Genomic DNA, 25,461 nt, shown 5'->3' on the forward strand with positions numbered 1-25,461 from the left:
AGCTGAAACTCCAATACTTTGGCAGCCTCATGCGAAGAGCTGACTCATTGGAAGAGACCCTGATGCTGGGAGGGATTGGGGGCAGGAGGAGAAGGGAATGACAGAGGATGAGATGGCTGGATGGCATCACTGACTCGATGGACATGAGTTTCGGTAAACTCCGGGAGTTGGTGATGGACAGGGCAGCCTGGCGTGCTGTGGTCCATGGGGTTGCAAAGATTCGGACACGACTGAGCGACTGAACTGAAGCACTCAAGAGGCTCTGCCAAGGAAATACTGGAGTTTTCAGGGTTTGGTGAAGGGAACACAAGGGAAGAAGCAGAGATGGCGCTGAGTCTTGAGCCTGAGTGTTTGAGAGGATGGTGGTGCCCTCCATGGCCATGGGGAAGGCAGGAAGGATCACCTTTGAAGGGGAGGGTGAGGAGGCTCATTTGGAGGAGATGGCAGGATGAAGTCAAGTCAACTGTCAGTCAGAAAGTTGGAAAGAGATGAGGTTAGACTTCAGGAGAAGGATCAGGCTGCAGATAAATCTGGGTGCCATTAGTACCCCCAAGGATCTGAGGTGTAGGGGTAGAACGTACCTAGGATGGAAAGGATACCCTTCAAAGTTACCAGTCTTCCCTACAAAGGGGGAAAAACTCTGCCTGTTAATGAAGAGAGACAGATATACAAGTACCCCCTCATCCTGTCCCCTGCAGTCTGACTTGCAAGCACAAGAGTCAGTGTGATGTGATAGTGAGAAGCCTAGATCTGACTCCTCCTCTCTCCAGCAAGTCTAGGTCTAGAAGCCCCATGAGAAAAGGCACGGATTTGGAATAAAGGTTGGGAGTGGATCCAGCCATGGGACAGATGCCAGCCTGGGGTGCATATTGGTCTTGCTCTCACATGCCTCCGCACCCTCCTCCCTTCTTCTGCTGCTCCTCATCAGCTTCTGCTCCCAGACCCCTGGGTCCTTACCTAAAATTCCCAAATACACTCTTTGGTAATGTCTTCGCTGTCTGCCAACAGGGTACCACTTCGGTCGGATCGCATGTAGAAGCCATTGGGTGCCAGCACCGTGAGCAAGTTGCTGCCCTGAAGCTCGATACAGAAGTTGAGGGCGAACTTTCCCCAAGGCCGAAAGGTGCCGAAGGATGTTATTGACCAGAAGGATCCACCCTGTGCTGGGGAGGGAAGAGCTCAGATTGGTGGGCCATTCTGGAGTTGGGGGGTCTCTCTCAGTACAGCCTCTGAGGGGGCTCCCAGGAGGCCCACCACCCCTCCCGGACTGCCCTACCCTGCCTGTCTTGGCAGGTCCCTCTCTGGGAACATAGGAGGGCAGGTTTCTGTTCTGTCCACCCACTCCAGGAGACTTGCAGTGTAAGAGCAAACAAAAACTCTGTTTTTTCTCCTATGAAAAGTGGGCCCTGAGTGGCAGTCCCTGAAGTCTTAGTTGAGGCTAAGGCTGGGCTAGATCATGAAGCCAGGGGTGAGGAAGTAGAGCTACTCACCTTGGAAGTGGTAGATGCCCTGGCGGCAGGGCAGCAGGTGAATGCAATCTGGCTGATCCATATTGCACTGCAGGAGGTCGTGTTCTGATGAGGTACCCACATACCCATACCGACCCCGCAAGGCGAGGAAGGGGCGGTTGGCTAATCGAATCCCAAATTCCTCATTTGGGCCTGAAAGAAGCAGGAAGAAGTTATTTGGATGGGCTGTCTCTAGATGCTTTCCCAGATGGAAGCAGGGAGACGGGCCCTGATGGCAAAAGGGTATCATCAATATCCTAATATTTAGTGAACAGTTATCATGTGCCAGGGCTCACGCTAGGTGCTGGTGAAATGTTTATGAAAGCACTCATTACAGCATGGAGGCCAAGACATTTTAATATTCTTCTTTCCTTTGAGATGAGTGAATTATTGAATTTTCATGGAAACCTCTGAGGCAGACAGGTTGGCTATCACCTCCACTGATGATAGAGACAATGAAACTGAACCTCAGATAAGGGGGTTACCCAAGTGATGATGAAAAGTCAGTGACTCAGCAGGCTGTTGTTCAGTTGCTAAGTGGATCTGACTCTGCGACCCCATGGACTGCAGCACACCAGGTTCCCCTGTCCTTCACTATCTCCCAGAGTTTGCTCAAATTCATGTCCTTTGAGTTGGTGATACAGCAGGTGATACAGACCTGAATCTTCTGCCCCCAACCGTGGTGGTCTTTCTACCATAACCATAACTTTCTACCATAGCTTCTGCCAAGCTCCCTCTGAAAGCAACTCTGACTCGGACTAACCTGGCAGGGGCTGCTTTGCCTACCTGGAACGGTGGCACTGGCCATCAGCAGGCCATTGGCTGCGATGCCCAGGAAGCGTCCATTGGGAGACTGCAGGAGGATCCTGCCACAATTCCAGTGCATACGAAAGAAGGTTTCACACTCCACTGGGTGCCCATCAGCCATCACTGCCCTATGGCGTCTCTGAGGAGAATATTGGGAACAGAGAAGGGAAGCAAGGACTCAGACTCTCAACTTTTTTCTTGTAAGTTTTATTCTTAGACTCTCCTTCCCATATTCCACCTTCTAGCTCTCTCTCTCTCTCTTTTTTTTTTTAATTCTCTCAGGGTATGCTTATGCCTTCAGATGCTTTTTTGGAAAACATGTTGTGAGCTCAGCTCTCCCACTTCTCCAGTCTGTGCTGTGTCCATATGGAGAGAAATGAACTTTGGCCTAGACTCCAAAATCATTTCAAAGTGGATCATAGACATAAAAGTGAAAGTCAACCTATAAAACATATAGAAGAAAACACAGGAGAAATTCTTTGTGACTTTGAGGTAAGCAGTGATTTCCTGGGGCCAAAAAAAAAAAAAAAAGGCACTAACCACTTATAAAATGGAGAAATTGGACTTCATCAAAATTAAAAATTGGTGCTCGAAACACACTATTAATCAAATGAAAAGGTCAGTCATAGACTGTGAGAAAACGTTTGCAATGCATAAATCTGACAAAGGACTTTATTTTAGAACACACCAAAACTCTGACAACTCAATAAAAAGACAAGCAACACAATAACAAACAGGCAAAAGATCAGACACCCATCAGAGAAGATCTACAAAGGACCAATAGGCACATGAAAAGATGCTCAAATTTATTAATTATAAGGGAAATCCAAATTAAAGCCACAATAAAATAGGCATTACACATTTAATTTTAGAGTGGCTGAAGTTAAAAAGACAGGTAAGACCTAGTGTTAGTGAGATGGAGCAATTAGAACTCTCACACATTACTGGTGAGAACGTAAAGCAGTACAGTGACTTTAGAAAACTGCTTGAAATTTTCTTAAGAAGTTAAATACACATTTATCACATGACCCAATAATTCCACTCCTACCTATTTGCCTAAGATAACTGAAAAGCACAGGCCCACAAAAAGGCTTGTACATGAGTGTCCATAGTAACTTTGTTTACAATGGCCCAAACTAGAAATAAGTCAAGTATTCATCAATAAGTGAAGGTATAAGTGAATTACGTTTGTGTTTGTGATTAGTGTTATGGAATACAATCCATCAATAAAAAGGAACAAACTACTGACACATGTGACATCATGGACAAATTTCAAAAACATTATCCTGAGTGAAAGAAGCATATATGCTGCGATACTGTATGATTCCATTTATATGAAACTCAAGAGCAAGCACATCTAATCTATAGTGACAGAATGCATATTGGTGGTAGTGGGCAGGGCCACAGGGGAATTTCTGTGATGACAGAAATATTTTCTAACTTGTGACATGGTTGCAGCATGATTGTATATATTTGTCAAAACTTATCGAATTGTACACTTAAAATGTGAGCATTTTATTGTGTGTAAGTCATGCCTCAATAAAGTGTTTTTAAATTTTCTTTTTTTAAAAGAGGCCTGTTTGGATGAAAGTGTGCCCACTGGATGAAAATAAGAGTTTATTGACAAGGACCTCCATACTTCATCTCATCATCAGATCATTTGTCCTGAAGAAGGAAAAAGCGAGTCCAGAGAGGGAGATTTCAGGGCTTAAGGGTTCTCTTGTCCAGAAAGTCAAGGTCTCACCTGGGCTAGGTAGCAGCCATTGGCTGAACGAAGCTGCAAGGTGGGGGTCTCGTTGTCACATTCAAACTGGAACAACGACATTGGGCTTATGTGCTCAGAGGCAGCACACACCTCCACGTCTACAGAGGAAGAAGATGTCAAAAGAAGCCTGAGTCTGGCTCCAGTCTCAGTCTCAGCCCCTCCTCCACACTGGATAACTGGCATTCCCTCTGCTTTCTCTCCTCAGCCTTTCTCATCTTGGCCCATAGTAGCCTGGAGAAGACTCGGGCCACTTTTCTTGCAAGTCTGTGACCCTACTTTATAGCCCATCTCCATGGCATCAGAGATCCTCTGGGGACCTCAGGATCTTCCTTAATCACCAGGTTCAAAAATCCTCTCTGATCCCAAACAAATTTTCCTCTTTTAAGCAACCAGCCCTCCCTCCCCCTGTGGCTGTTAGACCCAGCACTTGCCATAGATGACGGAGAGGAACTTCCGAGCCTTGGACGTGAGGCTAACCCATGTTGGGCAGCGCTGTAGGATGAACCACTCCTCGCCTCCATGGGGATTGGAGCCCAGGCTCAGGAGCAGGCGTGTGCCCTGTGGATACAGCATGCCTCCCTCCCCATCGCTCAGCGCCACAAGCCCTCCAGGACGCACTTGCATGTGAAAAGCTGTCTGCGTTGAGGGTTGGGAGACCAGCCGGTCTAAGTGGGACAAGAAGGTGTGTGCAGAGGTCTCCAGGTGGTAGCATCCATCTTGGAAGTGCAACAGGAAGCCGCATTCCTCCAGACAGGGAATTGGTGCATCTACCCAGACTCGGCCCATGGTAGGGTCAGCCCGGGCATAGCAGTGGTTGAGGGGGCTGAAGAGGATCACGTGGACATGCAGGGCTGGCCGGGGGGTCCACATGTGGTAAGCTGAGAGGACCCGGGAGGTACAGAAAACATCCTCGCCATCAGATTCCAGGTAGCGACCACTGATGATGCACTGGAGGGTCCATTGGCCATTGCGGTGGAAACGGATGAGGAAGCACCCATGATGGCTTGTCCTTGGCCGCCCATAGCACAGAGAACCATCTGCCTCGCACAGAAGGTAGAGACCCTGCAAGCTTCTTAGTCGTACCACAGCCTGTGTTTCATGCTCATTGCTCACTAGGATCTCCCAGGTCTGGAGGCATCGGGAGGGAGAAGAGGGAAATTAGTCCTGCAAAAAGGCTAGACTGAGGAGCCCTCTATCCATCACCCCTGGCATCGCTCCATGACCTTCACTGAGATCAACTACATTCCCTCTACATAGGCCTCCTAACTGTCCTCTCTTCTACTCTCATGTTCAGCGGTAATCGAAAGATCTCAGGGTACTTCCACCACTGGAGCCAAAGGGCTTCTCAAGATCCCAAGAGACACTGTAGGTAACCACCTCCTCCAGGTAATGGAAGGTAAAACTCCTTCTCTCTTCCTTGATCACTTCCTTAAATACCTAATTTTCCAATAAAAGCTTTGGGTTAAGTCTTTCTTCTCTCTTTTCTCACTATTTCCTCTGGACAGCACAATCAGCCAACACATCCACCCACCAGAACCACTTTTCCAACACGGCAGGAGAAAAGCAAGACTTCTGACAGGCAGGCCATGGGGTCCGGGGATAAGGATGGGAGCACAGACAGTCGAGATGCAATTGTCTGTTTCAGCTGTGATCAGCTTTGTTACAAGCAAGAGGAACTTGTTACTGCCTCTCTCTCTAGCACCATCCCAGAGGTGCCTACAGCACTCTGTAAAATAAAGACCAACTCTCCAATGGCTTCTAGAGTACCCCATTCTCAAATTACAGCCAAGATGTAGAACTTGCAGTAACTCCACTGGTCCAACCTCCCCGGACGCCTGCAATCCTGCCTTCTAGCTTGGGCTCTCCTCCTCTCCTTTTGGTGATAACACAACCCTTCTGTGCTGGGATAGAGGATGGGGAGCAGCCAGAGCAAGACAAGGTTAGCAAAGCCAGGGCTGAGGCTTCACCATGTGGGACAGGTTTAGAGACAGGGAGATGATGCAATGGAGGCCTGTGAGCAAAAGCCTGGCTTGCCTTCTCAATGGCAGAGCCTAGAAAAGTGATTAGGTTGAAAACATATCCACACGCGCACACACACAGACACACAGACACACACACACACACACACACACACACACACACACTCATACAGCGTGGCTACCAGGAAAAAGGGTTCCAGTGCAGGTTTGCTCTGTTACCTGTCTCCGGCCCAAGCCTTTTGCCGTAGCTGTCACCGTATTCTTATATGGTTCATAAGTGAGGTAGGATCCTGCCCAGCTGATGAGCCCAACCCTTAGGTCCTCGGCCCTGGGTTGTCTTGGCGTCCACTCCACCTCCTCCATGGGGCCAGCCCCACAGGTGATGACTCAGTCCGGCCCAGCCTTCCCCCCAGTGGTGAGGTTCCACAGGCCATAGGGCCTGGAATCAGGCCCTTAGTACCCACCGGAAGATGTTTCCAGAGTAAACTTCCAGGCAGAGGCTGGACCAGGGCCCAGCGCCTCTGTGACCCGGGAGCATTGTGACTGTGGGGGCTGTGCCTTGTCCCACCATAGAGGGGAAAGGGCACTGCCCAGCAGCATCAATCCAGAGGAAGTGGGTCCAGAGCCTCTGGCACTCGCCTCCCCACATCCCTCCAGGCATCAAGGTAGCTCAGTCTGAGAATCAGAACTCAGCCTGGGCCAGCGACCACGTGTGATTTCAGGCAAGTCTCTCCCCTCTTCACTTGTGTGCCTCATTTTACTCACAGGGTAGAAATCAACCTCTTTCCTTTCTAGGAAGTGGATTCCTGGCTCCCTTGGGGCGCAAGTGTTTTTAGAATTCAAGATATCCAAGAAAGATCTATTAACTTCTACGGCTCTTGGGTGGATGAGGCCGAATGGTCTCAGGAGATACTTTTCAGTGAGTGTAAGGAAACCCTAGATACTCATCAAGGGTCAGATTACTCATGCTTATCAGAAAGGGCTGGCTTGGGGGCAGGGTACAGAGAATGGCCCAGGGCACCCTCCTCAGTCCCCAAGGGTGTTGCTGCTGGCAGCCAGCCAGGTCGCCCCTAAAGATACCAGCCCCTCCCTCACCAGTCTCCACTGGCCAAGAGCCTCCAGAACCCACTGCCTCCAAAGCTCATGGAGAAAACCAGTCTAGCCCCTGGAGAAACCAGCAACATGAAATAAGGGAGAAAGGTCAAAAGAAATAGTGGTGGTGATGGTGGGTTTGTCGAGCTTTGCTGGAATGCAAAGGGAAAAAGGCAGAGTGAACCACACTTGGAGAATACTCTACACACTTGATCCTATACCCGTATCTTCCTGTTCCCTGTAGGTGGAGTCTTCCCAGGTAGAAAGAGCGCAGTGGTGCACAGTAAGGGACTATAATCCCCATGCCCTGTGTGCATGCTAAGTCACTTTAGTCCTGACTGACTCTTTGCGACCCTATGGACTATAGCCCACCAGGCTCCTCTGTCCATGGGGATTCTCCAGGCAAGAATACTGGAGTGGGTTGCTAAGCCCTCCTTGAGGGGATCTTCCCAACCCAGGGATGGAATCCATGTCTTTTACATCTCCTGCACTGGCAGGTGGGTTCTTTACCACTAGCGCCACCTGGGAAGCCCTCCCCAGACCCTGCCTGCATTTAGTCACTCGATCCTGACCCAGGGATAGAACCCAGGCCTCCTGCATTGCAGGTGGATTCTTTACCATCTGAGCCACCAGGGAAGTCCTACCAAGGTTTTATAAAATAAGGCCAATAGACACCGAGTGACAGAATCACCTGGTTAGTTTTAGAGATGCAGATTCTTGGGTCTCAGACCAGTCCTGAAGAATCATTTTCAGAAGTGTGCCTCAGGGCCCTTATTCTTAATATTCTTCCTACCTCAAGTTTCAGTGTGCATAGTCATTAAGAACCACTGCTCTAAGTAGCTGGGAGGTGGATGGGAAATGGGAGTCAGGTGGTTTACGAACCCATGAAGGTAGAGCCTGTTACCCACAGCAAAGGCCCCTTGGAATTGGTGAAGGAATGGAATTTCCTCCACTGGAGGCCCTAAATACTTCTAGTCTTGAGAGTAAGGAGGGAGAAGCTGAGCTATATGAGGGTAAGGTTGAGTGTGTGTGCTTGGGGTAAGGGGTTGGCTTGGCAGCCTTAGCCGCTTTGCTATTGTCGTTTAGTCTCTCAGTTGTGTTCAACTCTTGAGACCCCATGGCCTGCAGCCCGCCAGACTCCTCTGTCCATGGCATTTCACAGGCAAGAAAACTGGAGTGGGTTGCCATGTCCTCCCTCCAGGGGATCTTCCCGATCCAGGGATTGAACCTGTGTCTCCTGCATTGGCAGGTGGATTCTTTAGCACTGAGCCACCAGGGAAGCCCTAGCAGCTTTGAGCCCTGCCCCCGCGACGACCATATTATCTTTGCAGCCAGTAACCCAGCCCCCCACTTGTAGTCTACAAACAACACGGAGTACAAACCACAGCAAATTTATTACTCAATATCCAGTGCCACATCATAGCACCACCCGGAGCCCTCACCTCCCCTCCCCACCTGGCCCAAAGGGTACACCCGAAATGGAAGAAAAAAAACTAAACCCAGATCCCTGCTCCTCTTCTGGAAGAAGGGGCCTTGGCCCTGGAAACCCCTTTCCACAGGTCCCAGCGGGCAGGAGATCAGATCCCTCCATGCCCAGAGAGCGAGGCTCCAGGCTCCCAAGAGAGAGAGAACATGCAGGCAGGAGCAGTGGCCTGTGTCTTCGGGGGAGGAGGAGCTGGGAGGGAAGGGCACTGCCTGAGGAGTCCGGGAGTCTGGTCCTCCCGGGATGATGCACGCGGGAGCTTCTGGGCAGCAGGGGCCGGCCCCTGGTTGGCTAGCGCTTTGACAGCTCGTGGGACAGCCAGTCCAGCCCGTCGTACAAGCCTGTGCCCTGGGTGGCACAGGTGGCCTGGACGTACCACTGTGGGGAGGGGGAAAGAAAGAGATCAGCAGCAGGGAAAAAAAAGGAGATGCCTTTGTTTCCTGCCAGGCCTGGGGTTTCCTGGGGCCAAGCGGGCCCTCACCGTGCGGCTTCGCAAGTGCTGTAGCCCCAGCTTGTCGGTCAGCTCGCTCACAGGCATGGCGTTGGGCATGTCCTGCTTGTTGGCAAACACCAGCAGCACCGCATCCCGCAGTTCGTCCTCCTGCAGCTGGGGGAGGTGAAGGAGGTGGGTGGAACGCAGCTGTGCAGGGAGCCCCCTCCCACCTTCTACCTTCTAGCATATTTGTGGGAAAAACAGAATACTGTGTCATCTACTGAACACAAGACAGAGAGTTACCAACTGCTTAAGGCCATGTTGGCCTTAAGTCCTGCAAGGGTCTTTTTCTAATTAGACTACATGCCCTAGTCAAGATGACATTTCCAAATGGCAAAACAAGAATGTAAGAGGATGTTTCCCTCCATCTGGTATAACTCCCCCCTCCCCACTTAACTTCTCAGACTCAGCTGTGAAGACAGGAGAGAAAATTCAAGGGAAAAGTCAGTCTTATACTTTCTACCTGACCGCGATTCAAAACAGGGTGAGTTACTTCTAGTGACTGTGCCCACAAAGAGAGAGGTACGTTCGCGGCCCTTGAGGCACCTTCTGACTCTCACATTGGCACAAAGACTTCTCTTCCCCAGCGCTCTGGGTGCTCACCATCTTCTGGAGTTCGTCAGCAGATTCTTGGACCCGCTCTCGATCATTACTGTCCACCACAAAGATGAGGCCCTGGGTGCAAAGGAAGACAGGGAGGAGGAGCTATCTCCCAAGTCTGGGACACACACAGCCTCCTCTGGACCTTTTGCTTTTCGGCTGTCTTTATTTGTGTCTAAAGCCTGCTCATCTAGTAAGCCTGCTCATTCCATAACGATCTGCAGATATCCTAGCACAAACTGGAGCCATCCTACAACGGATGCAGCCTCTGCCCTCAGGCAAGCGGTCTAGCAAAAAGAAATGCAAGGCAACAGGGAAAGACATGTGATGAGACCTAAATCAGGCAGCTTGGATTCAGAACTCTGCTTCTAAGGAGAAGCGGAAGGTGGCTGGCTAAGTCTCAGAAGTATAAGGGCAATCTGAAGGATGAGGAGAGGCTCGCCTACAAATGAGGATGAGAGGCTGTAAGGGTTTTTTCCTGGCTCAGGGCCAACACCTCAGCCTTCCTAACCCTAACACCTCTTCCCCTGGGGGTGGGGTAGCCCCAACCTGAGTGTTCTGGAAGTAGTGCCGCCACAGAGGCCGAATCTTGTCCTGGCCTCCCACGTCCCAGACTGTGAAACAGATGTTCTTGTATTCCACTGTTTCCACATTGAAGCCTGCAGATAATTGTACAATATATGAGGCAAAAGTCCTGAAAGGAAGGAACTCATTAACACTAAGTGGATTCAGGAGGGACACAAAACCACAAGGCAACGATTGAGGCCCTAGGGAAAAGAACCCCAAGAGGCCCGAGAGTCCACAGGCCGGGCGGCGCTAGGTCTCATCCATCCCGTTAGAGATACCCTGACCCACTTCTCAGGTAGCAGTATTCGATGTCAGGGTCAGTTCCCCGCAGATAAAGGCCTGGGGCAGAATACGCAGCAGATCCTCGGAAGGGACGCCGCCGCGCTCCCGCTCCTCCCGGCCTCGCCTCTGAACTCACCTATGGTGGGAATGGTGGTGACAATCTCCCCCAACTTCAGTTTGTACAGGATTGTGGTCTTTCCAGCCGCATCCAAGCCAACTGCAACGGAGAGGGGCACAGGGATGGAGATGAGAGCGAGGGAGCCCCCTAGAGCCCAGGGAAGGGGAGAGGCCAAGACAACCGATGCTGACGGGGGCGGAGAGCCCGGGCGCCTCCAGGTGCGCGGTGTTATCTACCTTCGGGGCCTTGAGGGCAGTCGGGGTGGGGAGCGCCAACTCCTGCCCCCAGAGTGGGCGAGGGGCGGCGGAGGACTGAGGGGAAAGAGGTGCAAGAGAAACGCCGAGCGCACCTTTTAAAAGTCGTCTTCAAGGGCGGGGAATCCTCCCTTCTAACCAGCCGGGCTGGGGCGCAGGGAGCTTCACCCCACCCAGGCCCGCAGCTCCGGGTGTCAGGCCCCGGGGGCGGTGCTGCAGACCACGATCCACCCGAGAGTAGTGCCCCCCGGGGGGTTAGGACGTGGGTGACTCGGGGTCGGAGACACGGGTGAGCGGGGGCTGGAGGGACGCGGGGGCGACAGGGCTGCGCAGGGGCCGGCGCTCGCGTCCGGGCCGCGAGCTTGGTCTGCCTCACCCATAAGGATCCGCATCTGCTTCTTCCCGAAGATCCGCGAAAAGAGCGCGGACACGGTGAGGCCCATGGCGGGGCCGGGGGAGGGGGCGCGGGCACCGACGCGGGGTGCGGGCTGGAACCGGCCGGCCGCTGGGGGATGGGGCGCAGCAGCAGCAGCAGCAGCAGCAGCAGCAGCAGCAGGAGGAGGAGGTACCGCCGCCGCCTCCGCGCGTCTCGGCCCGCCCTACGTCACCTCGGGCCGGTCCCCGCTCTGGCCCCGCCCCCCAGCCATCAGCCCCGCCCCTCCGCCCCTCCTCCGCCCCGCCTCCAGGCCCTGGCTCCGGAAGACTGAAGCTGAGCGAGTCTTCACCAAGTCTACGGTTAGCGCGCCAGTTTCAAAGATGGAAAGGACCTGGGTCTCCCCAGGCTTCTAGCACGCCAGTCAGGTCCTTGGAACTGAACCAGCAACCCGAGCGAAGCCGAGAAAAGCCTACGACGCTCCGTAACGGCCCTCCACCCCATCTTCAGTGGCCGGTCGCCGGGCTTTGGTTTGTTTCGTCCAACACACACTGGGCTCCGGTTTAGCTCTTGGTAACCAGCAGTCTTGACTGTGTGCATCACCTCCCCCCCCCCCGCCCCCCGCCCGGGGGAGGGGGACGGAAATTCCGTGCAAATGTCTTCCTCTTTCCTTTTGTCCTCTCAGCTTCCAGCGAGGGACTTGGAACGTAGCAGGTAGTTCAGTGACCGTAGACTCTCGAGAGGAGTACGCCGCAGGTGGAGGAAGAGGTGCTTCATGGTTCCTTAATACTCTAGTTTCAGAGATCCGCAATCAGCAGAACCATTGAAGATCCCCAGTTTTGGTCAGCGTAGACCCTACTGTATACTGCAGAACTCCACCTTCTCCTAGAAGGCCCTGGCGATAACGCCTTTCAGGTCGCGCCGGGCGGCCTTTCTGAAGTTCCTTCCTCACTCTACCACAGACCTGGGGACCAGGATTTTTGATGCATAGCTCTCCTGTGAGGAGGCTCTCGCCAAAGAGCTTCACCAGTTATTTCCCCAATGATCTTAGCATCAAAGGGGGAAATTTCAAGATGGGAATTAATTTTAATTTCTCTTATGACAGAGACTGGGTCAATGCCGCACCCAATACATTAAAACAAATGCTGGCTTGGTTGAATGGACTAACTGGTGGCTCAGTGGAGCAAGGACAGGCGTTTTGCCTATTCTGGATTCTCAGCGGGCTTCGAGGATCAATTGTGCAGTGGACACGGTGAGGTGAGCTGGGAATCAGAGAACGTTTGTTCCTTCCTTCCTTCCCGCATTAAATAAATATCTACTGAGTACCCATTAGGTGCCATTGTTCCAGGCCTCATTTCAAATACCAGTTCTGCCCACCCCCCCTTTTTTAGGGCTTGATTTCAACAATAAAACCTATCATTTTCTCGTCTACAAAAGGAGACTGATATCTGTCCTAATTGTCTCATGAGGTTATGGTGAAGATTAAAATGATATTAAAATGATAATGTATCTGAATGTTTTGTATGATACAACTGGATGTTATCTGGGCTACCAAGAAACTGGGTTTCAAAAGACTTCTAGTGTCTGACCATCACTGTAAAGAAAACAGATTTTGGGCGTCAAGTATCAGTGAATACGTGACTCCTATTCCTCAAAGGCTTACATTCCTAAGAAGGCTTTTACAAGATTGAAGAGCACATTTAAAAGAGTTCGAATATAATAACACAACTAGTGCTGATCAAGTTCTCTTTAGCTCTTTCAATTAGCCTTTTTTTCCTCTGTCCTAACGTCCTTATATTTTGAACTTTTAATTTTGTGTTGGGTTATAGCCGTTTAATGGTGTTGTGATAGTTTCTGGTGAACAATGAAGGGACTCAGACATACATATACACAGAACCATTCTCCCCGAAACCCCTCTCCCATACAGGCTGCCACATAATGTTGAACGGAGTTCCATGTGCTATACAGTAGGTCCTTGTTGGTTATCCATTTTAAATACAGGGACTTTCCCAAGTGGCTTACTAGTAAAGAATGCCTGCCAAGCAGGAGACTGGAGTTCAACCCCTGCGTCAGGAAGATCCTCTCGAGAAGGAAATAGCAACCCACTCCAGGATTCTTGTCTGGGAAATCCCCTGGACAGAGGAAACCGGTGGGCTACCAGGTTGCAAAGAGTCAGTCACAACTCAGTGACTAAACAGCAGCAGCAGCAGCAGCCGTGTGTACACGTCCATCCCGAACTCCCTAACTAGCCCTACCCCTCTGGGCAACTTTAAGTGCCTTCTCTAAGTCTGTGAGTCGTTTTCCATTTTGTAAGGAAGTTCATTTGTATCATTTCTTTTTAGATTCCACATATAAGGGATGCCATACGATATTTCTCCGTCTCTTCACTTAGTATGACACTCTCTCCATGTTGCTGCAAATGGCATTATTTCATTCTTTTTAATTAGCCTCTTTACAGCCCTATTATCGTTGCTCTATTTCACTATCATCTGATCCCCATGACTGAAAATGGTCTTCTGCACTTTGGTATCTCCACCTTGTCATACAAGACTTGATGCCACTCTTGTGATAGAAATCCTTTAGTGTCTTATAACCAAAGGTAAAATCCAAATAACTTAATTTGGGTGCTCATCTATTGTGTCAGCAGTATCTATTGCCACCTCCTTTGCATACCCTAAGCTACTGCCTTGAAATGATTCTCAATGCTTCCCAGGTGAGACAAACTCTCTGATGCTCCAGAGTCCTTGCAAGTTTTCCCTCTGCCTAGAATGTTGTTCCCCTCATTTCCAGTTAGATGGACAATCAGTACTTACCCTTCAAATTCCAATGCATTTCCCCTGAGAGCCTGTGCTATCTCCCTTAGACAGGGCTCCCTCCTCTTAACTTCTGTATCACTTTGAATATACTTGTGTTTGCATGGCTGCTGCTTCTCTAGATGTGGGCTCCTTGAGGGTAGGAACTTGTCCCTTCCTGGTTATCACCTGGCATAGCACTTGGTATGTTGAGAATCAGACTGACCTACATGGGATTCAAAACCCAAGGCTGTGTGACCTTGGTGTATTACTTCTCTGTGCCTCATGTTGCACTATCTGTAAAATAGTGCTAATGATGCTCAGCAGAATAATTATAAAGACTAAATAGCAAAACTCCTGTGAAGCTTCTGAAATATAAGTGGCACTTAGAATGGACATGATGCCTATATATATTTATTTTTATATATTTGTTAAATGAACCCAGCAGAACTCAGGAAAGATGTAATAATGATTATATTATACACCGTCTAGATGTCAAATATTGTCCTAGAAAAGGTTGTCATCTTTGTGGTCTAAATGGTAGTCTTAACTGTTGCTCTTTAAGGACAACGGTACTGAGCACCCAAACAGTGGGGCCCCGTCGTTCACCCGAGTCTTTGGTAAGGACTCATTGCGATGTCGCCCCCGTCCCTCGCTGATTTTAGCGCTAGAGCAAGATCCGGCGCCTTCACCAAACCAACATGACTCCGGTGTACTCGACTCTGCTTGCTCTGCTGTGGTGGAATGCAACCAACGCTCGGCTGGAGAGTGACCAGTTCTCAGCCCTGCTGGGTTCTCTTCCCACCGGCCCCTGAGGTAGCCCGCCCTGGGGGCGGGGCCCCATACGTCGCGCTCTCGTCACTTCCAGCAAACCCGGAAGCGCCGTTGTCCAGCCGCTAGATTTAGGAAGTCGGGATGGATCTACGCTTATCTTAAACCTTTGGTCTGTAGTGCGCCGGGGGCCGGCCGGTGCTGCTGTGGCTGGGTGAGCCGGGAGCGCGGAGCGGCTTCTGGGGCAGTGCGGGCGAGCCCTGGCAGTGTGCTCCTCTCGTGCCAGCGTCGCCCCGCCTCTAGGATAGGACCCGCCCCCGCCCTCTTGCCTGGGACCTGGCAAGCATTTCTGCCAGGCTGCCCCGCCGCCCTGCATCCGGTCTCAAACAGCTGCTTGGAGCGGATGTGCGGCGGAGGGGGACAGCTATCTCCCCGTCGCATACAACCCCCGCTAGCATCTTCGTGACGCTCTCCCAGGCTGTCCAAACCCTGACCTGGAGCAACCCGTCCTGAACCCTCATGGAGAAGTTTGGAATGAATTTCGGGGGCGGCCCAAGCAAGAAGGACCTGCTGGAGATCATTGAGACTCAGAAAAAGCAGCTCCTCCAGTACCAGACACGTCTCAAGGATGTAGTCCGTGCCTATAAAAGTCTGCTGAAGGAGAAAGAGGCGCTGGAGGCCAGCATTAAGGTACTGTCCGTATCCCACGAGGCGGATGTGGGCCTCGCAGGTGTGCAGCCTCAAGGCGTCACCTTTCTTGACTCTGTGGATGACCGATGCTCCACTCACAGCGAGGATAGCACAGGGACCGCCGCCAGCCTGGATACTGCGGCCAGTCTCACCAGCACCAAGGGTGAGTTCGGGATAGAAGATGACAGACTGGCCCGTGGACCACCACCTCCAAAGTTGGAAGAGGCCAGCGGGTCAGAGAGTGGCGTTAGCTGTAGTAGTGGGGACGGACCATCTGGGGGTGGGGAGGTGGACAAACGACTGCACCAGCTGAAGACTCAGTTGGCTACTTTGACCAGCTCTTTGGCTACAGTCACCCAGGAGAAGTCCCGCATGGAAGCTTCTTACCTGGCCGACAAAAAGAAGATGAAGCAGGACTTAGAGGATGCCAGTAAGAAAGCAGAGGAGGAGAGGGGCCGGCTGGAGGGAGAGCTGAAGGGGCTGCAGGAACAGATAGCAGAAACCAAAGCCCGGCTTATCACGCAGCAACACGATCGGGCCCAAGAGCAGAGTGACCATGCCTTGATGCTGCGTGAGCTCCAGAAGCTGCTACAGGAGGAGAGGGCCCAGCGCCAGGACTTGGAGCTTCGGTTGGAAGAGACCCGGGAAGCTCTGGCCGGGCGGGCCTATGCAGCCGGTCAGATGGAAGGGTTTGAACTGCAGACCAAGCAGCTAACCCGTGAGGTGGAAGAGCTGAAAGGTGAGCTTCAGGCTCTTCGAGATGAGAAGAATCAGCCTGACCCCCGGCTGAAGGAGCTTCAAGAAGAGGCTGCCTGCCTTAAGAGCCATTTCCAGGCTCAGTTGCAGCAGGAAATGAGGAAGGTAATTATCTTCATCTCTTTCAAATGTGAGTCATTTAACTTAAAGTGGCTTCTCAGGTGGCTCATTGGTAAAGAATCCACCTGCCAATGGAAGAGATTCTGGAGATATGGGTTTGATCCCTGGGTCAGGAAGATCCCCTGGAGTAGGAAGTTGCAACCCACTCCAGTATTCTTGCCTGGAAAACCATATAGACAGAGGAGCCTGGTAGGCTACAGTCCATAAGGAAGTAAAGAGTCAGACATGAGTCAACACACACTTGTAACACATGGGGAAATATTAGGGTTTTTTTTCTCCTTTGACAGAACTAAGTGCCTGCACTGTTGATTTTTTATGCTCTTCAAAAAGTTTCACTTGTGGGTCCTGAGAAATCCTTTTCTGTGTGGTGTTGATAGTATCAACAGAGTGCTTCCAACAGGATGTGGAGTTTCTGAGTGTAGTCTGAAGTTGGAACCAGACAGATCTGAGCGTGGGGCATGGCATCTTTCCAGCTGTGCTCTGTGAAGCAGTGTAGCAGCGGCTGTGTAGTGAAAGGTGGAGTGGATGCTTATAGCAATATGCCTATCTATGGGTAGCAGTGGATGCCTGTAGGTAGGGTGGCTGGAGGGGACAAAGGGAATTTTCACAGAAGAAATCACCTCTTCTATTGCTTGCAGTCAATATTTGCCTTGTCTGGAAAGATAGGCTATTTTCCAGTGCCTCCTTTCAGCGTGGGGAGAGATCCAAGTCAATTCTGAACTTCCAGGAATGTTGGAAGAGGAAAAGAATGTAATACGGTGAAGAGCACACTTACACGTGAGCTGGGTGTATGGGTGGAGAGAGTAGAAACGCTAAAGCAGAACAGTAGCAGGTCTCCAAAGAGTCTTGATATCACTGGGTATAATGTGTGTCTAAGAGCGGGTTACAGGAGCTTGGGTTAGCTCCCAAACTCAGAAAGCTTCCCAGTTCCCATTTTTTGCCAGGCCACCCGCATCGCATAACCTTTTTGTCCTCCCTCTCTTGCTTTCTTAAAGTTGACCCTCTGACCCTGTGGCTTTTCTGGATGCATCTCCACCTGTTCCCTTGTTTTTTCAGACAGCCGTCGCTGAGGATCAGCTGCGCCAGCAGTCGCAGTTGGAAGAGCAGAGGGTGGCGGCCCTGGAGAATCAAATATCCCAGGTGTCGGAATTGCTGGGCACCTACGAGAAGGCCAAGCAGAAGGACCAGCTGGCCATCCAGAAGCTGAAGGAGCGCATTCTGCAGCTGGACCTGGAGAACAAAACCCTGGCGCTAGCAGCCTCCAGCCGGTCCCCTCTGGACAGCCATGGAGAGGAGTCCAGTCTGGATGTCAATGTCCTGAAGGACAAGATGGAGAAGCTGAAGAGGCTGCTGCAGGTGGCGGCCAGGAAGAGCCAGGTGACCCTGGACGTGGAGAAGCTCTGCGACCTGGAGATAATGCCCAGCTCCGAGGCTGCTGATGGGGAGAAGGCCACGGCGCTCTACTACCAGCAGGAGCTGAAACAGCTGAAGGAGGAATTTGAGAGGTACAAGATGCGGGCCCAGGTGGTCCTCAAGAGCAAGAACGTCAAAGACGGGAACCTGGGCAAGGAGCTGGAGGAAGCCCGGGAGCAGCTGGCTGAGCTGAAGGAGAAGTACATCTCGCTGCGGCTGTCCTGCGAGGAGCTGGAGCGCCAGCACCAGCAGGAGGCCGAGGGCTGGAAGCAGGAGCTGGCCCGGCTGCAGCATGGCCACCGGCAGGAGCTGGAGCGGAGCCAGCTGGACTTCCGGGACCGCACACTGAAGCTGGAGGAGGAGCTGCACAAGCAGCGGGACCGGGCGCTAGCTGTGCTGGCCGAAAAGGACCTGGAGCTGGAGCAGCTGCGGTCCATGGCCTTGTCCTCCGGGCTGCCGGGGCGCAGAAGCCCCGTGGGCGGCGCAGGCCCCAGGGACCAGGCGGACACCTCCCCCCCGGACAGCCTGACCCAAGCCCTGCAACTCGCCGCGGTCAGCGAGCCCACTTTCTTCCTGTATGCCGAGCAGCTGGCCCGCAAGGAGGTGGAGATCACGTCGCTGAGGAAGCAGAAGCACCGGCTGGAGGTGGAAGTGCATCGGCTGCGGGACCGGTTGCTGGAGGAGGGGGAGCGGCATCGGGAGGAGGTGGGAGCCCTGCAGAGCCACATTGCGAAGCACAGCCGGGACCAGAGCCGGGAGGGGGCCAACCTGGAGTACCTCAAGAACATCATCTACCGCTTCCTGACCTTGCCGGACACCCTGGGCCGCCAGCAGACGCTCACTGCCATTCTGACCATCTTGCACTTCAGTCCAGAGGAGAAGCAAGCGATCATGCGGCTGCCAGTTGGTGGTGGTTGGTGGCCCTCTGGCAAGAGATGATGCCATTTTCACTCCTCTAATTTCTGTGCCTCTTCTGTGAGAAAGGGACAGGCTCTGGTTTCTCCCACCTCTTCTCTTCTGTCACCGTCTTGTTTCTTCACTGTGTTGACCTGGGAGGAATCCTCAGTGTGGGATGGGATCTTCTGTCAAATGCCTTTAATGCCATTTTATCCTTGGGCCCCAGAGATACTGAAAGTGTTGGGACAGCATCTTCTGATGGCCTGTGCATGAAGGGAGGAGTGGGGAGAGGTTAGGATTGAGAGGTGCAAAAGTTGGGGAAGTGAGTGTCTTTTAAAATAAGGTTTTTTTTTTTTTTGGTTTTAATATCCTACTCCTAGTGCAGAGCTAGGAGTACCCATGACTCCAAAGAGAGTTCATTTAATTTCTAAACACACACAAGGACCCACTGTTTACTCCATTTCATCACAATCTTGAGTCTGGCCAACTGCTGCCCCAATTCTCTGGGGACATAAATGCAGGCTGGAGAGGGACCAGGAAGTTTGAAATAGTGACAGATTGTCCCCTAGTCCAAAGGGCCCAGGGATAGTGAACTTGGGGAGTTCGTCGTGGAACTGGGAAACTTGAAATACTTAGGGCAGGGCACGACCTAGTCCCTGTGGTTTGTCTGGATAAACCGCACCACTGTGACCATCCTGGAGAAAGCTGCACAGCAGTTGGTTCTTAGGGAGTTCTTGAGTGACCTGCTTTTGGCCTGGATAGGCTTCTGACCGCTCACACTGGTCCCTCACTGCCTTAACCTGCTGTACCGTGTTGGCTTGAGACTGTGAGTGAGTGACTTTGCTGTCTATCCCTCAATGTTGAACTCCCATTAAGAAAAAAAATCTACCTTCTTAGAGAGGTGTCTGATCAGGAAGCTCTGTTCCTGCCTGGATACAAAGAATTAGCTCTGGAATTTGCACCCCCCACCCCCCAACTAGTTGTGCTACAGAGGATTCCAGAAAGATGCTGTGACCCTCACAAGAAAGTGGTAGGAATTCAGCCGAATAGGGCTGGGGTACTTGCTACACTATGGATAGCCATCTGGCTAAACCTCCGCGTCCCTGCAGCCAAAATGTTTGTGCATTACTGTTACCAGAGTCCTTTGCCCTCACTTAGGGAGGTCATAGTGTTTCTGTCCATAAAACTCATCTTCCTCACCTGTGTTACTACTAATGGAGGGACTCAGAAAAGTTGGATTCAAACAGTAGCATTTCCTTATTCTTTGCTTTCCCCCATCTGCTCTTGCTGGTTGTAGAGATCTTTGGATCCTAAAGACGGGTGCTCTGCCACAGACTAATATGTATCTTTCTGTTCTTCATCATAGTGATTGATCTGTGTTGTGAGGGTTTGGGGGTGATTAAATAATCTGATTGGGAGGCTAGGTGATCCAGACTATCTACAGTGAGCAGACTTAATGGAACAGAAGTGATGTGTTCAAGTGATAATAACGATAACCACAGAATAATTAAACTTGATCAGTTTGACCTGTTTGCTTCCCTAATGGTGTGTATATACATGCATGTATATGTCTGGACACAGTGTGAATGTAAGTGGTAAGCGAAAAGAAGGTAAGAAATACTTCATATATTAATCAACAAACTTAAATCTAGGGAGGAATACCTTAGTACTTTAACTGCCTTGGTTACAAACCAAATATTTTGGCCTGGAATTGTGTATATGTGTTTGTGTGTAGGCTGTTACACTGGAAAAAACCTTCTCATGGGTGGGCTCTAAACTTCCATAATTTCTGCTTTAAACTTTGAAAGTAATGTGCTTCTGAATGCTTCATTATGTTTCCAAGTCAGTATTCATGATATCCTGGAAAAGTTTCTCAGGATATATCCTAAGTTCCTGTAGGATATGATGTTATTTCCATGTGGTTTGAATGAAATAGAAAGATCCATAGTCACGGTTGCTTTCCTAGGACTAATGATTCTGTGCTTTTGAATTCTGAGGAGATATTAAACAAGCTAAGAGGCAAGTCAGTGTCTGATTAATAACTTTAAGCATTGGTATATGTAAGGCTGCTGCTGCTGCTAAGTCACTTCAGTCGTGTCTGACTCTGTGTGACCCCATAGACAGCAGCCACCAGGCTCCCCCGTCCCTGGCATTCTCCAGGCAAGAACACTGGAGTGGGTTGCCATTTCCTTCTCCAATGCATGAAAGTGAAAAGTGAAAGTGAAGTCACTCAGTCGTGTCTGACTCTTAGTGACCCCATGGACTGCAGCCTATCAGGCTCCTCCATCCATGGGATTTTCCAGGCAAAGTACTGGAGTGGGGTGCCATTGCCTTCTCCAATGTAAGGCTGCAGATGCTCCCAAGTGAAGAAGACTTGGTCCCTCCCTACCCTTAAGAAGATAAATTCCTTGTCTTCCCTCCCCTTTCTCCAAAATAAGTTTTCCAGTTATTTGACTAGCTTTCTCTGTGCTAGATACTCTAAGGAAAGAGAGAGAGAGAATTTAGATCAGACAACAGAGAGAAATAAATTTTCTTTGGGTCCTGGTCCTAGAATTTCAAATAGTGCATGGGGTATGTTGATAAGGTAATGAGACTGAGCCATACTTATTACCTTGCAAATCAGGAAGATTGCTGCGAAGAAGAAGAGATGGAGGGAGAAAAGGATAAGAAGGCAGGTTGATAACTGTGAGCTTTCTGCATTCCTTCCCGCAGGCCACCCTGTTGAGCATCTCCGATCTGAGGCATAAACATCTGTATAATTGTGCCCTGGATGTTGGAATTTCCCATCTGTTACCCAGAGTGCTGAGGTGCGCAGCTTGTCTTGTGAAGCTGCTACTACAGGGTTCTTTCTGGCACTCTCAAGAGTGCAAGCACCATGTTGGGCCACTTACATCCATCATCTCATTTAGTCCTCACAGATGTTATCATCCCCCATTTCACAGATGAAGAAACAAAGGCCAAGAGGTTAAATTTGCCCTGGATCATGTAACTAGTTGATGTCTGAACCAGGTCTGATGAACCCCTAAGCCTGCTTAGCTTGGGTATTCCTGTCTTCTTAGGACTTAGGAGGGTCAAGGCCTGTCTCCGTGGGTGATAACTAGTTATGGAGAGACCGATCTCTTGGCTGAATTGTGCTGGTTCAAATGGAGAGAAAGTCTCCAGCTGTAAGTTGCAGCCCAAGTTTCCACACTAATAATGCTAAACAGGCAATGGTGCTTCTTCATAAGAACCTTAAAGGTGTTCTGTCCCCTTGCTTCTAGATGACTGCTAACGTTAGAACTGGGATCATTCTTTTTTTTTAATTAAAGTATAGTACAATGTTGTGTTAGTGTCTGATGTACAGCAAAGTGATTCATACATATACATATATGTATTTCATATATATATTATATATATTCTTTTATTATATAATACGAGTGAGTGAAAGTCACTTGGTCGTGTCTGACTCTTTGCGACCCCATGGACTATACAGTCCATGGAATTCTCCAGGCCAGAATACTGGAGTGGGTAGCCGTTCACTTCTCCAGGGGATCTTCCCAACCCAGGGATCAAACCCAGGTCTCGCACATTGTGGGTGGATTCTTTACCAGCTGAGCCACAAGAGAAGCCCAAAAATATGGGAGTGGGTAGCCTATCCCTTCTCCAGCAGATCTTCCTGACCCAGGAATTGAACCAAGGTCTCCTGCATTACAGGCAGATTCTTTACCAACTGAGCTATCAGGGAATCTCCTATATAATATATAATAAAATTATTATATATATATATTTATTATATATATTCTTTTTCAGAATATTTTCCATATAGTTTACTATAAGATACTGAATCTCTTGAATACAGTTCCCTGTAATATACAGTAGGACTTTGTTGTTTGATATATAGCAGTTTGTATCTGTTAATCCCAAACTGCTAATTTATACCTCTCCCTCCTTTCCCCTCTGGTAATCAGGTATGTTTTCTATGTCTGTGAATCTGTTTCTGTTTTGTAAATATGTTTATTTGTATCATTTTTAGATTTTGCATACGAGTGATGATATATTTGTTTTTTTCTGTCTGACTTAGTTCACTTAATGTAATTTCTAGGTCCATCCATGTCTACAAATGGCATTATTTCATTCTCTTTTATGGATGAGTGCCTGGTGGATCAGACAGGAAAGAATCTGCCCACGGTGTAGGAGACCTGGGTTTATCCCTGGGCCAGGATGATCCTCTGGAGAAGGGAATGGTTACCCATGCCAATATTCTTGCCTGGGTAATTCCTTGGACGTGCCTGACTGGCTACAGTCCGTGGAGTCACAAAGAGTCAGACATGATGCAGCGACTAACACGTTCACTTTTAGTATTTCATTGTATATATATGTATATATGTACATCATATCTGTATCCATTCATCTGTCAATGGACATGGAAGTTGTTTCCATGGCTTGGCTATTGTAGATACTGCTGTAATGACAGTTGGGATGCACATATCATTTGAAATTACAGGCTTCTCCAGCCATATGCCCAGGAGTGGGATTGCTGAATTGTATGGTAACTCTGTTTTTGTTTTTTTGAGGAAACTGCATACTTTTCTTCATAGCAGCTGCACCAGTTAACATTCCCACCAACAGTATAAAGGTTCCCTTTTCTCCACAACTTCTCCAAACTGTATTATTTGTAGACTTTTTGGTGATGGCCATTCTGACCAGTGTGAGGTGATACCTCATTGTTTTAACTTGCATTTCTCTAATAATTAGCAATATTGAGTATCTTTTCATGTGCCTATTGGCTATTTGTATGTCTTCTTTGGAGAAATGTCTATTTAGGTCTTCTGACCATTTTTTGATTGGATTTTCATCAACGATTCTGACAAACCCACAGGGCAGGGAGCCTAGAAGAGCGAAAGCCACCTGCAATCCAATGACCCTCATGGTAAACCCTGTCCTTTGCCTTCAGCAAGGAGACCATCTCTGGTTCAATGTAAATTTGTCCATCCTTGTGGGCTGCGGCTGCGGGACCAAACCCCCTCATATCTGAGAGGATGAATTTGAAGACTGCTACCACTTTACATGAGTATGAATTTTTAAATGGAGATTACATGCAATTTTTTTACTAACTGAAGCTGTGCTGTCCATATAGCCAGCAGTTGTTGAGTTATATGAGCTGTTGTGTATATTTTGGAAATTAAGCCCTTGGTTGCATCATTTGCAAATATTTTCCCCCAGTCCATAGGTTGTCTTTGTGGTTTCCTTTTGCTGTGAAAAAGCTTACAGGCTTGATTAGGATCCATTTGTTTATCTATTTTTTTTATTTCTATTGCCTTGGGAGACTAAGAAAATATTGCTAAAGGTTATGCCCCCAAATGCTTTGCCTGTGTTCTCTTCTAGAAGTTTTATAGTATCCTGTCTTGTCTTTAAGTCATAAATTACTTAATTTCTCTGAACTTACGTATAATGGGAATTAATAATACCTTTATTTCAGGGTTGCATTCTCAGGTTATAAAGAAAGTAAGTACAGTTTCTGAAACAAAGTAGGTGCTGAACCACATTAGGTCCCCCCCGTCCCCCCCGCCGCCACACACACAAATTGGCAGAATTGGGAGTTAAGACTGAGCTCTTCTTGATTGCTTAGCCACAAACATTGCTGTAAACAAAAGGAAAAATGACGGTCTTATATTAAGTGCTCGCGCTAAAGTTGACGGCTAGCATTTCCCCTACGTTATTTTACTTAATCTTTGCAACAGTCTTGTAAAGCATATCTATTTTGAAGATGAGGAAATGGAGGCTTGGCAGGATGAATTGCCCAAGGTCCAGAGCCAGGGATGGCAGAACCTGGATTGAAACCTGTTTATCTGAACCAAGCAGCCCAGCTTTTTCTGCCTCTCTGCTGCCTCCCAGCAAAGAGCAATGTGGAATCCTCGATCGTGGTGCCTGCCGAGGAGTTCGGGGGATTGTGTGTCTGGCCTGGGCTGGGAAGGAAGGGTCCTTGTCCAGGTGGTCCTTTCTTCATTGGCAACCAGCTGCCTCATAATTTCAACGGAGCCTCATTTTTTCCCTAACTGCAGAGCTCTTTCACACTGAAAGTTGTGAAATAGATTCTTTGTTACCACACAGTTTTATGTGAGTTTCAGCAGTGACAGCTGTTTCTCCTGGGACCCAGATCTCCTAAATCACCTAAATAACAATAATTCTGACAGACCCACAAGGCAGGGAGCCCAGAAGAGCAAAGGCCACCTGTAAGCCAATGACCCTCATGGGTAAACCCTATCCCTTGACTTCAGCAGGAAGACCATCTCTAGTTCAGTGTAAATTTGTCCACCCCATGGGCTGCTACTGAGGGATGAAACCCTCTCTTTCATATCTGAGAGAGTGAATTTGAAGACTGATACCAGCTTACATGAATATAAGGTTTTAAATGCAAATTACCTGCAAAATTTTTTATTAGCTGAAGCTGTGCTGTCCATATAGTCAAAGTATTTTGCTGCTGCTGCTGCTGCTAAGTCACGTCAGTCGTGTCCCACTTTGTGTGACCCCATAGATGGCAGCCCACCAGGCTCCCCTGCCCCTGGGATTCTCCAGGCAAGAACACTGGAGTGGGTTGCCATTTCCTTCTCCAATGCGTGAAAAGTGAAAGTGAAGTTGCTCAGTTGTGTTCGACTCTTAGCGACCCCATGGACTGCAACCTACCAGGCTCCTCCACCCATGGGATTTTCCAGGCAAGAGTC

At 49.6% G+C, this 25,461-nt stretch overlaps 3 protein-coding genes across 3 annotated transcripts; 1 reads left to right on the plus strand and 2 right to left on the minus strand.

The window, feature by feature from the left end:
• Window positions 1-957: 957 nt before the first annotated feature.
• FSCN3 (fascin actin-bundling protein 3) lies at window positions 958-6,542 on the minus strand. Its single transcript, XM_027540332.1, has 6 exons — window positions 6,279-6,542; window positions 4,512-5,208; window positions 4,060-4,178; window positions 2,295-2,454; window positions 1,491-1,661; window positions 958-1,163 (listed from the first exon to the last, which is right to left on the minus strand). Exons 1-6 carry the CDS (start codon window positions 6,420-6,422, stop codon window positions 958-960), a joined length of 1,497 nt encoding a protein of 498 aa, XP_027396133.1. The 5' UTR covers window positions 6,423-6,542.
• Window positions 6,543-8,526: 1,984 nt separating this feature from the next.
• ARF5 (ADP ribosylation factor 5) lies at window positions 8,527-11,561 on the minus strand. Its single transcript, XM_027539083.1, has 6 exons — window positions 11,325-11,561; window positions 10,713-10,793; window positions 10,277-10,386; window positions 9,731-9,802; window positions 9,116-9,241; window positions 8,527-9,012 (listed from the first exon to the last, which is right to left on the minus strand). The coding sequence occupies exons 1-6, from the start codon at window positions 11,389-11,391 to the stop codon at window positions 8,926-8,928; spliced, it is 543 nt and encodes a 180-aa protein (XP_027394884.1). The 5' UTR covers window positions 11,392-11,561; the 3' UTR covers window positions 8,527-8,925.
• Window positions 11,562-14,973: 3,412 nt separating this feature from the next.
• On the plus strand, window positions 14,974-20,286 carry GCC1 (GRIP and coiled-coil domain containing 1). Its single transcript, XM_027539084.1, has 2 exons — window positions 14,974-16,435; window positions 17,507-20,286. The coding sequence occupies exons 1-2, from the start codon at window positions 15,404-15,406 to the stop codon at window positions 18,800-18,802; spliced, it is 2,328 nt and encodes a 775-aa protein (XP_027394885.1). The 5' UTR covers window positions 14,974-15,403; the 3' UTR covers window positions 18,803-20,286.
• The last annotated feature ends 5,175 nt before the right edge of the window (window positions 20,287-25,461 follow it).

Source organism: Bos indicus x Bos taurus, chromosome 4 (genome assembly GCF_003369695.1).
Source record: "Bos indicus x Bos taurus breed Angus x Brahman F1 hybrid chromosome 4, Bos_hybrid_MaternalHap_v2.0, whole genome shotgun sequence".
Classification (NCBI taxonomy): domain Eukaryota; kingdom Metazoa; phylum Chordata; class Mammalia; order Artiodactyla; family Bovidae; genus Bos; species Bos indicus x Bos taurus.